The sequence below is a fragment of the Dermochelys coriacea genome, chromosome 11, assembly GCF_009764565.3.
Source record: "Dermochelys coriacea isolate rDerCor1 chromosome 11, rDerCor1.pri.v4, whole genome shotgun sequence".
NCBI classification, from domain to species: Eukaryota; Metazoa; Chordata; order Testudines; family Dermochelyidae; genus Dermochelys; species Dermochelys coriacea.
The window spans coordinates 45,899,352-45,915,561 of record NC_050078.2 but is presented as its reverse complement, the minus strand read 5'-3'; the positions used below and the strand labels follow the sequence as shown (position 1 = coordinate 45,915,561).

At 39.2% G+C, this 16,210-nt stretch overlaps 1 protein-coding gene across 1 annotated transcript in view; it reads left to right on the top strand.

The window, feature by feature from the left end:
• Positions 1-16,210, top strand: part of TTN (titin) — a 311,927-nt gene that overhangs the window by 59,825 nt on the left and 235,892 nt on the right. The window contains exons 45-53 of the mRNA XM_043504858.1: positions 6,364-10,269; positions 11,047-11,325; positions 12,469-13,032; positions 13,583-13,864; positions 13,962-14,240; positions 14,736-15,014; positions 15,099-15,377; positions 15,509-15,796; positions 15,914-16,192. Of these exons, the coding sequence (XP_043360793.1) occupies positions 6,364-10,269; positions 11,047-11,325; positions 12,469-13,032; positions 13,583-13,864; positions 13,962-14,240; positions 14,736-15,014; positions 15,099-15,377; positions 15,509-15,796; positions 15,914-16,192 (6,435 nt within the window). The remainder of the gene's footprint in view (positions 1-6,363; positions 10,270-11,046; positions 11,326-12,468; positions 13,033-13,582; positions 13,865-13,961; positions 14,241-14,735; positions 15,015-15,098; positions 15,378-15,508; positions 15,797-15,913; positions 16,193-16,210) is intronic.

The window sequence follows — 16,210 nt, the reverse complement described above, 5'->3', positions numbered from 1 at the left end:
GGAGTTTGAATTTGAGCGCACCACTGATGATTCTCAGAAAGCTGTCAAGTTGGTAGCTGTCACAGAACAAGAGTGTGAAGAGGAAGGGGAGAAATGTGTCAATATTAATTTTGATGTATTCGCTGAGCCATCCAAAGAAGAGGAGATAGAATTTAAAGGGGAGAGCTCAGATAGTTGTTCCTTTGAATTCCAAGTCACAGAAGCCCCCCCCAAGTTTATCAAACATATTTTTGACTGCACTTCATCGGTAGGTGCCTCTGCATGTTTCCAGTGCCTTGTAGTTGGCGCTCCAAACCCAAGTATCAATTGGTACAAAGATGGGATACTCCTTGAAGGGGATAGGTACTGTATGGAGGAAAGGCAGATGGGCTATCATAATCTAATTATTGGAAATTTAATCCAAAACGATGAAGGAGAATACAGATGTGTAGCTACAAACAGAGCAGGAACTGCTGATACAAGCGCTGTGTTAAACATATGCTGAATTTCCAAGTTTGATTTCCAAATACATGTTTGGATTAAACACACAATAGGTTTGCATTGTCCCTAAATTCTGTTTGTAAACATGTAGCATTCACTTTAGGTACTTCCTATATTTTAATGCTCATTGAGAAGTGAAATTCACAATGGGCAGACACCCCTGAAGACCCACATGCCCTATTTTAGGAACGTGAGAGAGTTAAGCGGTGCAGAAGGCTTGTGCAGGCGTTCTGCACAGGGATGAATTTCATTCCTTGCACATTCTGCACATCCTTTTTATCGTTGTTATTCACGTATGTAGAACTCCTTTGTCCGTTTCCTGCATGTGTATATATACTTGTGTTGTTTAAAAGTGCAATCATCTCTGTGTTAAAAGGGCCTAGCAACCACCTTGAAATATGAAATCTGCGGTGTTCTTGTAACTTAAGTGTATGGAGTACTACTTTAGACATATGTTTCAGTCTGAACACAGGTATCGGAGCAGCAGCCGTGTTAGTCTGTATCCGCAAAAAGAAAAGGAGTACTTGTGGCACCTTAGAGACTAACAAATTTATTTGAGCATAAGCTTTCATGAGCTACAAATAAATGCTCAAATAAATTTGTTAGTCGCTAAAGTGCCACAAGTACTCCTTTTCTTTTAGTCTAAACACAGTACACCTTTCAATCAAATCCTGAAGTGCTTACAAATTTTTAACCTTTCCACCTTTCCTAGACCTGAAGAAGAGATCTGTGTAGATGGAAAGCTTGTTTCTTTCACCAGCAGAAGTTGGTTCAGTAAAAGATATTACCTCACACACCTTATCTCTATTTTATACCGTCCTTATTCTGGAAAAATGGCCATTGAAAACAATGGGCCTGATTCTGAGATTGATTGTTAACCAAGAATAACTTCACTGAAGTCAATGGAGTTACTCTGTTGCGAAAGCAATGCAAGTGAGATCAGAATCAGACAGATCCAGTTACAGTTTTCCTGCAGTAAAGACTGAGTAGGGACTTCGGGATTTGTAATAAGCATGGATATAAATATATTGTGTACTGTACCTTTAAGAGTTAGCGGAAAAGATGAGGCATTCAATAAATCAACAGACAGAATGTAACTATAAAACGATAAGAATAAAAGCTCTCTTTCCCTGTACTCCTGTGCTGTGAATAAAAAAATACACAGCAGTAAGAAAGCAGGAGACTTTCACTGAACATTTTCATTTTAAGATTAGAACCAAGTCTTCAGAGATTAATTTTTCTTCTGTCAGTCATCGTTCTACCAGCAACATATAATGTTAAATACTGAACTGACAGAAACAAATGGATTCAGACTCTATATGAAGCTTTTTTTTCAGTATAAGCACAGCTATTGTCCTTTAGATTAATTATTTTTTATGCAATCAAATATTTTAGGGTCTGGACTAAGAAAGATAAAAAAAATATTTAGATGGAAGAGTCAATTCAGGGTGAAGTGATCAGTTCAGACCTAAGCTTATTTAGCTTACAGAAAAATGTACGCACTGATAAAACAAAACAATTATTTTTAAATTTTAATATATTTAATAATTCATTTGTAGAAAAAGAGGGAAAACCCTATAATGTATGTGACTGCTTTCTGGTTACACAAATATATACATGTGAATTTAGATGAAACCCTAAATTCAGCAACCCTGAACTGTTGTTTTGAAGATGAATAATTATTATTTTGCTTCCTCTTTACACAATGCTAAGGCTACTTATTAATTTTTGTCACTCGACTTTCAAAATGTTTTAAGAGGCATGATTATTTTAAACTTAAAAGAAAGAATGCTTTTGTGTAGTCAATTGTTTTCATGCATGTTCTTATTTCTGTGTTTGACATGTATTCTTATATGGTTTCTATATGTCTCAAAATGTTGTTCTAGGCACTACAGAAGCTATTCAGTGTCACTGCATTAGTAGGGATTCATTCTGAACTCAGCATTCTCAGAGAATCCTAAAGTACCCAAGAAAATTGGGTCCAGTGGTACTTGTCTTAAAAAGCTATAGCGCACATGGGAAAATTTAAAAATCCATTTTTATTAAATCTCCATTAAATCAAACAGCAGTATTTGATCTGCAAATATTATTGAAGACATGAGGATGTTTCAATAGACACATCTCCTAATAGGTGGTGATGCTTCAACTGAAATCCTTCAATATTTTGGTGATGCCCTCAAAGATAGTAAAGTAAATCGGCAAAGTGCCACACATGAGGATTTACTGAAGTGTTTATAAAATATTTTCATTTTTAAAGCTTGCCTGTTTGTGGCAGTGATTCTATGTGGCTCTTCTCTCACAGAGAGACAAGGAAAATCATCCTTGGAAAGTTCTCCCATCAGCACTGCCATTAATGTAGATTTTAAATGGGAATAGGTGAAAGGACCTGGATTTAAAGAAAAAAAAATCAATTTTTTTGAGGTTTGGAAAATTTTGATTAACTTTTTTTAAAAATTCTCCATTGCATCAATCACTGCGCTTCCTTATTCTGTTTAGACCAGAAATCGAAGTACCAAAATACTTGAAGAGAGAGATTAGTTGTTCTCATGGTATTTCCTGTCCAACACGAAACAGGAAGTATTGGAAATCTCACAAGTCAAACTATTTTTGTGATATTTCCAAACTCATTTTATAGAGTCAGTTTGCTTAGATGGTGTCCATAAGGGAATCAGACCTTTTGGTGCTTAGCTGAACCAAATTTACAAACCTTTTGAGAGTCACACATTACAAATTTGGAATATATTCAATAAAATATTTGATATTATTATTGAAAAATTATATTGCCTGACTGTGCTGCAGTTCGGAAAGCCTTACTTACCATTACACAGTTCAGGTGCCAAATAGTGATGAGTTGGCACCTTCAGAAATGAAACCAAGTGGATGAAGTCCATTATGGTGTCACTTTCCTTAACTAAACCCTGCTACATATTATGTAAAATTATTATTATTACCACTGATGACCACAAAATAAATATGAGTACACATTAAAGTACATATGTATTTAAGTATTAAGTGTCATTGTCATTAAACCAGTTTCTGTTGAAAATGCTGGAGGATAAGAGAAATGAGAGTGTTTGTTCCAACATTGAGCTGGCTAGGAATGCTTTTGTGCTCTGCCCATATTCATTCCCTGTACAGATGCATAGCATTTACTAATTTATTTGACAGCAGAGGTCCCTAGAGAATTTTGCATGAAATATATTGATTAAATAGGATGTTAAAGGCCTGATCCAAAGCCTATTGAAAGGAATGGGCCCCGTTGACTTTAATAAACTTTATATAGGAACAGACAGACAGAATGTAACTATAAAACGATAAGAATAAAAGCTCTCTTTCCCTGTAGTCCTGTGCTGTGAATAAAAAAATACACAGCAATAAGAAAGCAGGAGACTTTCACTGAACATTTTCATTTTAAGATTAGAACCAAGTCTCCAGAGATTCGTTTTTCTTCTGTCAGTCATCGTTCTACCAGCAACATATAATGTTAACAATTATCCTAAGTGTTAAATATGTTAATCTGGCATACGTTTTTGGTAGAAATTGGCTCAAATTGAAACCTTAGATCCAAACCATCCAAACTCTGAGAAATTTCAAATCCAGATCTGAACTTTATAGCTCAAGAGTCTCTCTCTACTTTTATTGCTTATATATACAAGCAGTAAAATAAATACATATAAAATAAAAGTGTTATTTAAAATGTCAGTTTCATGCACTGTATGACTTTGGCTAGGGACACTAAAATAAAAATATTATGTGGCAGGGTCTGACTTAAGTTACGCTAACATAAATCCGGAGCTATTCTTGATTTCAGTAAAGTTATTCCGGAATTACTGGTGTAACTATAATCAGTATTTGACCCTATATCTTTTAAAGGTAGATCTTAAATGGAAATTAAGAAAAATAGTAATTTCATTGTCAAGTGAAATGTCTTTTTTCATTCATAAAGACAGGGTATTTTAAAAAGAGGGTAACTGATGTTTACTTGTAATCAATATTATATTTTAAATATTAATGTAGAAGATATTTGTGAAATAAATATGTAAATATTTACATTTGTTGTTTCTAGTAATTTGCTATTTGTGTGTTGGTAAAGTATTTTAAACACGGTTTTTGTGGATTTCCTGTAAAATTTACGATCCTGAAACACACAAAACTGCGTGAATTCTATTCTATTCCTTTATGCAAAACTAGGAGTGCTGGAATTAGGAGTGCTGAGGGTATGGCAGCACGCCCTGGTTTGAAGTTTCCATCATCTACAGGGTTTACAATTTTGTTCAGTGGTTTTCAACACACACACACACAGTCACAAAGCCTTCTCAAATGTTTTTAATGTAATTTTTTCTTTTTTCCCAAAGGAATACACTTTGGAAGTAAATATAGACAAAATATATTTGTAGCTTTCCTGTGATTATCACTGTAGCTGATCCTGTGGATTGAAATTCTACTATAGTCTTCACAGAGCCACCTTTATTCATATTGACTAGTACCTTACTAAGGGAACAGTCCCTTTGATTTCTATGGGATTTAAGGTAATTTTCAATGACAGTAAAGGTGGCAAAATTGGCTTCCTTCAAGATACTGGCCATAGCAGTTTATGGTACATCAGAACTATAGCACCCTTCTTACAGAAAAACTCACAAATTATACAGGATAAGCTCCTTTTTAAAAGATTAAAATATTTAAATAACGGCATGAATGTTTTTCTAATGCTTGTAATACTTTTTTAGTCTATCCATCTCCTTTGCAATTTTTAAAATGTTATTTTATTTTTGATTTGGGAAAAGATTAGTAACTTCCAGGGATATGAATGAATCTGAAGAAGTATTTTATTGCTGCTTTTTTGCTTTGTGGTTGGAATGCAGTATTTTCTCAGATTTTTTTACTTACCACATATGAAACTGTGAACATATAATTAATTATTAGACAACCAGGAGATATTTTTCTACTAACTGCTTTTGATTTTGTTGAAACATCCCAAATTTTTCTAGGGCCAAATACTGCAGATCTTACTCAGAATTCAGTGGAAGTTTTGCACTGTTTCTGACTAGCTGGAAAATTCTGCTGGGGTGGGGGGAAGGGAAATATTCCCGATAAACAACCTCACTGTAACAAAGGTTCCATTACTGCCTTTTGTGTCCACAAAGAGCAACACAGGTGTCTCTGAAGCTCTTCTTCCTCTCGTTTTTTAAACCACCACTAAAACAAAGTACAACATAACATAGACATTAAATTAACAGGAGGGATCTTCTTTAATCCACAAAACCCAGGAAACAAAGTTAACCTTCTCTCTAGATATTGAAGGAATCGTGACACTAGCATCATAGCTTTATTGTATTCCCGAAGTATCTAGGCCTAACAGGAAATAATCAAAGGCAGTGTCCCATATGGCTCCCAGTTAAGCCAATGAATTGAGACCAGAGTATAAGGTTTCTTAGTGGGTGGATTAATTAGACTCTTTTCATAAATTTTATGTAATTGTTTATTAATCTGTAATATGCAAAATATGCATATACATGCACAACTTTGATTCTTGTTAACATGCATAACTAACTGAAATATTCATATTAATATTTTCTAAATTAAATGAATTGTACAAAAATATTTGGGTCATATAGTTCCATCAGCTTTTTAACAATTCTCCCCATAAAAATTAATAGCATAATATGGCTCTCAGTTTAGTGGAATTATATAGTTTGAGTTATGACAGAAAAAGGAGTTCAGGTTCATTGGTAAGCTGTTGTATGGTATTGAGAATGCTACAAGGTATACAAAAAATAACTACACTAACAGACCTGGTTTTTTCATGTTCTCTAGTGATTACTAAATAGAAGTTTTCAGCAAAACGTTTTAGTAAATCTAAATAATTAATTTTTTCCCATACAGACTTTTCTAGTTCTGTTGTTGTGTCTACTGAGGAAGAAAGAACCGAAAGTTACAGCAGCGGCCTTCAATTGTCTGATAGAGATAAAACACTTGAATTTATGCCTGAAAATTCAGTTTACTCCAGCAAATTAGAGATGAAAACAGAGGAGGGCAGCGTCCCAGTTTTCCTCAAACAGGTTTCAAATGTTGAAATAAGTCTAGGAGATGTAGCTAGACTCTCAGTTACTGTTACTGGCAGTCCAAAACCTAAAATCCAGTGGTTTTTTAACGGAGTAGAGTTAATCTCTTCCACGGATCACAAATTTGTATTTGATGGTAGTGATTATAGTCTTATTATTCTCTATACAAAATCTGAAGATGACGGTGAGTACACTTGCATCGCCAGTAATAAGTATGGAGAGACTGCATGCAGTGCCTATCTAAAGGTGAAGCCAAACGAGACTGGAGAAGTCTACAAAAAATCGGTTGTAGAACTAGAGGTGGAGAAAACCTTAGAAAAGAAAATAAACCCCTACCCCCCTTGCTTTGTGAAGAAACTGGAACCTGTTCAGGGTGTTCGAGGTCTCCCTGTTGTATTTGAGTACACAGTGCTTGGAGAACCTGTACCCGAGGTGCAATGGTTTAAGGGAAATCACCAGATTTTCTCTAATGTAGACTACACTATGGTTCATAATCCTGACGGGTCGGGTTCATTAACGGTCCATCAATGTCAGAGAGATGATGGTGGGTTATATACCTGTAAAGCCATAAATCCCCTGGGGGAAGCCACTTGCTTTGCAGAACTGCTTGCGCTGGACACCGCTGCTGTGTTTCGGTATCAGGAACAGAAAGTCGTTCAGAAACGTCTTACGAAATCGGACAAAGAAACCGTAAGTGAGCAGACTACCGAGTCTCGTTTATATGCTGTTAAATTGCCAAGCGAGGGTGGGCAGCGGGACCCGCAAGTGCTGTATACAATCGGGACAGAGGGCAGGCCCTCGGTACATAGCGAAGAGGTGGACTCATTGCTTGAGGTTTCTCACTCAGCCGCCAGCATGCAGCCGGAGCCGGTTCTTATTCAGCAAGCTGCCGTACTGGAGTCTCGTACGGCTGCGGAGAGCCTAGATGTTGCTCCTCATGCTGCAGAAACGGGGCTGTCTTCAGCAAAGCTGCTTCCTCTCGCAGCTTTCACTACGAATGAGGTTCGGGAGCACCCGAGCCTGCTGGAGCAATGCACTGAGCCAATTAAAAGCCCCCCAGAAGCTGAGTTGCCTGGTCCTGAACTCCACGTGGGCCCCGCTGTTCGTTTGCCACTAATAGAAGAAAGCCGCCAAGCGGGCAAAGAAAAAGAACTGCAGACTCACCCTCCGGAGAGGATAGCTCTGCAGGCGGCCCGAGAAGAGAAATCTACCTTTCTCTCTGCCCTGGCTGAAGAGCCACTTGCAGTGACCGCTAGCACAGCTGTGCCTCTTCCGCGAGCAGAGGCTGCGGCAGGCACCTCAATCCGCGAACCCCCGCAGGTATTACACACCCCCAGAGTTGAAGACATCCAGGAGCTGCCTAAAGAAACTTCCTTCGCGCTCGAAACGCCGACGCGCCAGAAGGGTGTCCCGATGGTGGAAGGCGAGAAGAAGGTATTTCAACTGGCCTTAGCTGTAGAACAGCAGCAAATAGGCGAAGCTCATGCCAAGGAGCTAGACGCCCTGGATTTACCTGCGGAAGCGAAACCGGTACTGGAATTGCCAGCGGAATTACACATGCCTATAACTGATTCCCAAAGGATGCTTCTAAAAGAGGGCGCCTTTGATGTCCCGTCAGCAGCTCAGCAAAAGGGTGCACTGGTGCAGGAGAGGGTTGTAAAAGCCGCTCTCCTTACAGAAGAAAAGCAGCAGCTGGCGGGTGAGCATGCGCAGCAAGTCCCCGGACTAGACGGGACAGTAACTGTAGAAACCCACAAGGAAGGCGCAAAGCTATTGAATTTGCCGGTGGTACATGGGCAAACAACACTCCCTAGAGAAGAACATTTTAGTTTTGTGGCGCTGCCCGAGGATCAAGCAGTCTCTAGGAAAACCCCAATGTTGCTTCACGCTTTAGTCTCCGAAGAACAAACCCCCCTCTCTTATGAAAGCACTAGTCAGTTTCCTGCCCTGGATGGGGCGCTTAGCATTCAGCCTGTCAAAGAGCCCCCTTCCGCCCTCCATCTCCAGACAGCCCAGTCAGAGCACGTGTTGCCTAAGGAAGACATGCTGACTTTTCAAAAACCTGTATCCCACGTGGCTTTCCAGAGAGAAGAAAAAATGTTTAATCGGGCAGCAACAACAGAAGAGAAGAGTGGGTTATCTGCAGAACAACTGGAAGCTTTTCGGAGCAGTACCGAAGGATTACACCCCACAGCTACAGTTGAACCTCAGCTACCGACCTGTCTTACCACTGTGGCTGAGGATATACCTCTGCCAAAAGAACATATTATCAGTGCGGCAGAAAAGGAGCAGAAAGCTGCCCTGAGAAAAGAAGACTCTCAAACAGTTATGCAGCTATCGAGCGTGACTGAGAGCAGGGCCTTAGATCGGGGTCACGTTGAAACATTTGAGGCGATTCAGACAGTGAGCAGTGAGGTGAAATCTGAACCCAGATTCCTTTCAGAATCTGTTTGCACCGAGAAAGGAAGTGTTCCACTAGAGAGTGCAAATTTGTTAGAAGCCGCAGAACACGATCTTGCTGCAAGAATTCAAGAAGGACAGTCAGTGAGGCTTCCATTAATGCTGGAAGAAAAGCTGCCTCTCAAGGAAGAATATGCAGTCGAACTAACGAGGCCAGAAACTGGAACTGTGAAGGTAGAGAAGCAACCAAAGGAGACACTGAGCGTACGTGAAATCCAAGAAAGAGAAGTCCTTTCCAAAGAAAACCAGTTTGTTGTTCAAGTTCCCAAGGGCTGTAGCTTAGACATAAAGACTCAGATCAGAAGTGCTCTGAAAGCTGCAATGAGAAGTGAACAACATCTCTTGTCTTCCGAATGGTTGGGTGATATAAAAAATATTGAAGTAAAGACAGTGAAAGTCAACAAGGAACCTAAATATACAATGTGTACCTACCTTATAACCACAGGGAGTTCCAGTCCCATAGAAATAACGGTCTCTCTAGAAGGAATATACCCTCAGACAGCTGGTTTGAAAACTGAACTAAAGGCTGCTTTGTATTCGATTATTTACGAAGAAAAACATATTTTGATCGAAGAACAACCAAGAGCTATGTCAGTAACTGGGCCTCAGAACTTGTTTATCACTCATGCACCTTTCGCAGAAATCTCATCTGCTACTGTAGCTGATAAGCCAGTGCATCGGGAATCCGCGAGTCCTATTTCTGATGCGCTGGAGCCTCAGCAGGCTGAAATAACCACAGAATCTGAAGCGCAGCTGGAACAGCTTTTGCCTGCTCGAGCAGTCAGCACCGTTGCTGTCAAAAGTCAGATCAGAGATGTCGGTGCAACCACAGTCACTGCCGACGTTGCTTTGGCAGCTGTGCCATTGGAGAAACCAGCGCAGACACTGACAATGAAACAGAAAAAGGAAGAAATATCTGAGGAAGATGGTGAAGAGGGTCTCATAACTCAGGCAGGGAAGCCAGAGGACAGGCTAGTTAGAGAAGATTATCCCGTCATTCACAGAAATCTTGTAGACACTGTTGTCGAGGAAGGTGATAGCTTAAGTCTTATATCAATTATAACAAACGTCAAAAAGTTGAATTGGTATTTTGAGGGTAAACTGGTGTCTTCAGGCAAACAGTTCAAGTGTTTACAAGATCATGACACATACACACTAGTAATCAACAAAGTACACAAGGAAGTGCATCAAGGAGAGTATGCCTGTGAGGCACTGAATGAAGGTGGAAAAACAACATCATCAGCGAAACTCACAGTTGTAAAAAGAGGTTGGATTATGGGGATAAAATATTGCCTCCTAATATTCACTAATTTTCTAATTAAATAGAACATATATATCTGTATCTCCATATCGATACAGATATGAAAAGTAATTAGACTTCATGAATGTAATCACACAACTAACCATAGTTTTCCCCTATTCTTTCTCCACTTCCCATGTCCTTTTTGCCATTCTGTCAATTATTCGGGTTTTTTTCCCTAAAGTAATTCGCACTTTTTCACTTTTCTGTAATACAGTTAGTTGTCTTTTTGCTTTCGTCTCATAAATGATAAAAACCCAATCCCGTGTAATAGTGTCGTCTATACTTCTGCTTGCATCAGAATTTCTTAACAGCGCATGCATCTACACTTTCATCCCCTTATCCAAAAAGCGGCGACCGGTTTTCTTGTTTTTATCCTTCTCATCATTGCAACAGGCCTTTATAATCATTGCAGCATTTTTAGCACACACTTCTTCGTTTTCCACTCTTCCAGTACAACGTGGTATATTTCTATATCACATTGTTACGCATGTGTCTAGTAGTATCACCTCTTAGCACTTTTTCTGATTTCATTATGCATTGCAATGTAGTCCATTCACTAGGTTTAGCACTGCTTATAGTCTGCTTCCATTTTTGACAGTCATTTTGTTTTCTTTACAGTCACTTTCCTTGGATTGCTAGTAAATCACCCATCTAATTTCAGTTGGTCACTTCATTAACAGTTATTTGGGGTACATATACTGATGAGCGGGTATTCGAATTAATTCGTGCTTCCAATTCTAGTTGCGCCCATACTGAGGAGGAGACTCGAGTCGCAGGAAGTAGCTGTGAACCACCAGGCCAAGTTTAGCTGTGAGATAGAGACTGCTCCTAATGTAAGATTCCAGTGGTACAGAGCTGGCCGAGAAATATATGACGGCGACAAGTACTCCATACGTACCACTAAATACGTGTCCACGCTGGAAATCCCAAGACCTCAAGTAGTTGACTGTGGAGAATACAGTTGCAAAGCTTCCAACCAGTATGGTAGTGTAAGCTCTACAGCTATTTTAACGGTGACTGGTAAGTACGGCATCTTAATGCTCATTTTATTTTTGCATTAACATCCTCCGATTGTTTCACTGCTTTATCTTTTTAAAATGCTTATTTTAGGAAGATGAGTTGTTGTTATATTGCACACGGGCTCAGATAGCTAGTCTTTTCATCTGACAGGCCTGAAGACAGCAAATAATTGAATTTTGGCAACACCAATGTCAGGGATTTTTGTTTGTTTTTTTCCCCTTGTTTTCTGCATCCAACGAAGGAAAAAACATCTCCCAGTTGGTAATCGATTCAAAGGATTTCGAGACGTCATGGGGTGGGGAAGGGGAAACAAATCCACTTTAAACCGATAATATTATTTGATGAAGACATAATTAAACCTCCAGAAAATAATTATAGGTGGATATACATTTTTTTTTAAATGCCAATTAATTTGATTAGTCACTGTGGTCTCTGAGTTATCGAGCAAGAATTCAATGTCTTCAGCGCTGGGAGAAGAATTTCAAATTATTTTTAATATATGACAACAGTCGTCTTGAAGATTTGTATCGGATCCAGTTTCTTCGATGTAGTGCTCAGTATATGCTTACCTTCATTCATTTTCTAGTTGTACTCTGCTTTATTTAACTTTCAAGCGCCGTGCTTGGGCAGTAATTACTGAATGGTTGGGTAGAGTGATCTTGTCGTGAATAAAAGCTGTTTACAGGCATATCTCAATATACGGGATTTTATGAACATGTTAAAAACAACATATAATATCTTCGGTGTTTTCCCCCTATATTTTGCTGCGATTTAAATATACCGGGTTTTTGGTTTTCGGTTTCCTTTCCTTATTGGATCAGTCATTACTGGTTAAATTATGAACGCAGCATAAATTAATAACGGAATCCCAAGCATTTGGCATTCTGGCCAGTCTTGCTAATTGAAATACTGGTTTTTGGATCTACACTGGTCATTGCTATATATCGGTTCAGACGGTCAAAATGTTTTCATTCTTTTCCCACTTTTCAGTTTCTTTACTGTTCAACCCTTAGTTTAAACAATTTTGAAAAGTGTGTCCGAAGACAAACTACTCTTCTCCTTTTCTCTGCCCTTAGCAGACATAGAGACAAGAGTGGCTTTGGTGTCAGCCCAATATAACCATGAAACCATTTCTTTTTGCAGAAGCGTTTCCTCCAACCTTTCTAACCAGACCCGAATCGATCACTACTTTTGTGGGTAAAAATGCCAGGTTCCTATGTACAGTGTCAGGCACTCCGGTGATCGACACGGTATGGCAGAGAGACGGCGCTGCCATCTCTTCTTCAGAACACCACAAGATTTCAACCGTTCATAATAAGCATATTTTAGAGATTAAACATGTTACAATAAACGACCGAGGAGTTTACACTTGCAAAGCCTCAAACAAGTTTGGAGCTGACACCTGCCAGGGGGAAATGGTAATTATTGATAAGCCACATTTCATTAAGGAGTTACAGTCGGTGCAGTCTGCTGTCAACAAGAAGATACGTCTGGAGTGCCAAATAGATGAAGATAGGAAAGTAACAGTAGCGTGGAATAAAGATGGGAAGAAAATACCCCCAGGCAAAGATTATAAAATTTATTTTGAAGACAAAATAGCATCACTTGAAATCCCCCTGGCTAAACTTAAAGATTCAGGAAATTATGTGTGCACTGTTTCGAATGAGGCTGGAAGCAGCTCCTCTTCTGCAACTGTCACAATCAGAGGTAAGAAAGTTGTTCATCTACTGTACTTTGAACGTTATATTTCTTGAAATAGCTATTAAATTTACACAAGCTAGAAATACAGGCGATAGAATGCATAGGGTGACAGGTAAACTGTTCTTCCTCAGTCTTGCTCTCAGGATTCTGTTTAGAGTACACTGTATGTACTCCGCGTTCCTGTCTCTATTGAACTTATTGTGTCTGTTATTAATGAATATTCCTTTTTTAGCTCTCAGTGTATTCCGTGTCGCCTAATATTTCTTTTTACCAAGAAATTCTTTAGTTTATTCCTGGGTTTTTTAATCTTTCTTTGTTTGTTCGTTTAAATAAACATGTATGTTCACCCAGAAGTTATTTAGTTTATTCCGGGGTGGGGAGCATGTAATCTCAATTTGTTTAAATAAGCATTTTTTTTGTTTTATTTTTTTTACAGGAATCACTAGTACTGTGGCTTGGTTGAGACTCCTCTTAGCACCTCCAAATGTTAATGTGTTTAATCGATCTTTCAGAGCTTCAAATTTCAGGTTTCTTTCTTTTTGAAATCTTTCTTTAGAGCCACCATCATTTTTGAAGAAGGTGGATCCATCTTATTTACTGACACCGGGAGAGTCAGCACATCTTCAGTGCAAAATCAAAGGGTCTCCTGAAATCCAAGTTACTTGGTTCAAGAATAACAAAGAAATTAGAGAGAGTAACACGTACAGAATGTCATTTATCAGCTCTATAGCTGTGCTAGATATTTCCGACGTGAAAGTTGAAGACAGTGGAAGTTACTCTTGTGAAGCAGTTAATGATGCTGGCAGTGATAGCTGCAGCAGTGAAATAGTTGTCAAAGGTTTGTTCTGACACTCACTGGCAATTTTATTTGAGAAATGACTTTCTGTTTTGGTGTCAGTAACTAATTTTTTATTGATGCTTTAATACTTTTATAGAACCTCCTTCTTTCATCAAAACACTTGAACCGGCAGAGATAGTGAAAGGAACAAACGCTATACTTCAATGTGAGGTTGCTGGTACTGGACCATTCGAAATTAGCTGGTTTAAAGACAAGAAGCAGATTCGCAGCAGTAAAAAATACAGATTGATCTCTCAGAAATCTCTTGTTTTTCTGGAGATCTCTTCCTTTAATAGTGCAGATGTTGGTGAATATGAGTGCGTTGTAGCTAACGAAGTTGGTAAATGCTTCTGCGGTGCAACGTTCATATTAAAAGGTCAGTGAGCAAAGGAAAACTCTCTTTTAACATACTGTAGAGGTAGAAGAAATCTTGTCTCTTAAAAACTTGTTTCTTAATTGTTTTTCCCTCTAATTTCTTATTCTCTTTAATGTACCATTATATCTTGTGTGTATCTGCCATTGTGCTTCTGAATTTGGAAGGGAAAGCAGAAGGCAAATTTTACTAGAATTGCTACCAGTGCAAACTCTTATACTAGGCTGCAAGAAGTGACAGAAATTCAGTTACCATTCACCCTCACCAACATGGTGCCTGAACACGTTATGGCCAGTGATGTGTTCAACCCTTCGCTTATCCAGCTTGGAAATACAATTCCCCCACCCATCCCAAAATGTCCCTTCTGCTGTAGCTAAGTAACAAGTGCATTGATGCTGTGTACTAGGCAAGTTGATTTTTAAAATAATAATTAATATGCAGCATCTAGGGCTTGGGAAAGATATAGTAATAAGTAAGGTTTTTTTTCTTTCGGATTAGAACCACCATCTTTTATTAAGAAAGTCGAAAATGTTACTGCACTTGTTGGAGACACGGTTACCTTACAGTCCGTTGTGAAAGGGTCCGCTCCTATTTCTATAACGTGGATGAAGGGAAAAGACATTATTAAAGAAGATAACAAAGTCAAAGTGACCTTTGAAAATGGTCTTGCAATGCTGCAGATCACGGGTGTCCAGATCAGTTCTCGTGGCAAGTATACATGTGTGGCGGAGAATGATGCAGGAAGTCAAACGTGTTTTGGAGAATTAGCAGTCAAAGGTCCGTGTAACTTCGCAGCATTCTACATATAAAGGAAAGCGATTCCATTTTGACCCTAATAACAACTGTTTAATTCTGTTATAGAACCTGCCCAAATTACTGAGAAACCTGAATTGATTGAGGTGACTGCAGGAGACCCAGCAATTTTGGAATATACTGTTGCAGGCACTCCAGAGTTAAAAACGAAATGGTCCAAAGATGGCAAACCGCTGGCATCCAGTAAAAAGTATAGATTCAGTTTTAAAAATAACGTTGCCCAGCTAAAGTTTTATAGCGCCGAAATGCAGGACAGTGGAGAGTATACTTTCGAGATTGCCAACGATGTTGGCCGCAGCTCGTGCTCCACCAAGTTCACTGTGTTAGGTTGGTATCTTGCTCTTTGCAAAGGACAACACTGTTCAGATTTAAAGCCCAGATAGGGGCAGAAATCACGCTACACCTTGAAATGCTCATTGCACGTATTGTTTTTTTTTTCTTTGTTGTGTACTGAACAGACCGAGCCATTGCTCCGTTCTTTGTTAAACCATTGAGGAATGTTGACAGCGTAGTTAGCGCCTCCTGCCGCCTGGACTGCAAAATCTCTGGCTCCCTTCCAATGAATGTTTCCTGGTTTAAGCATGACGACGAGCTAACCACCAGTGCCAAATACACAGTAGTGTTTGCGGAAGGTTCTGCGTCTTTGGCAATAAAACATCTAGATACGAACGATTCTGGCATTTACACTTGCCGGGCCACAAACTCTGCGGGCAGTAAAGAAAGCAGCAGCACTTTGGTTGTAAAAGGTTTGGTGGATTGTTTTGTATTTTCTTCTTGATGTGTCATTTAATGATTCATTCCTCCCCTCCACGCAGGTCACACTTTTTACTCTTTGCAATTATTTCTTTTAAACGCCCATTTAGAGCCACCCAGCTTCGTTGTAGAACCAGAGTCCCAAGAAGTGGCACCCGGATCGACAGTGCGTTTGAAGAGTTCCTTAAAAGGAACACCGCCACTCACAATACAATGGTTTAAGGGTGCCAGTGAGCTGGAAACCCGCGGAGCCTGCTATATTATGACTGAAGCTTTAGCGAGTTACTTGGAACTCTACGCAGTAAAGCCGTCTGACTCAGGGGACTACATTTGCAAAGTCAGCAACGTGGCTGGTTCAGTTGCGTGCAGTGCAAACTTGTTTGTGAAAGGTTTGCATTCCCTTTCTT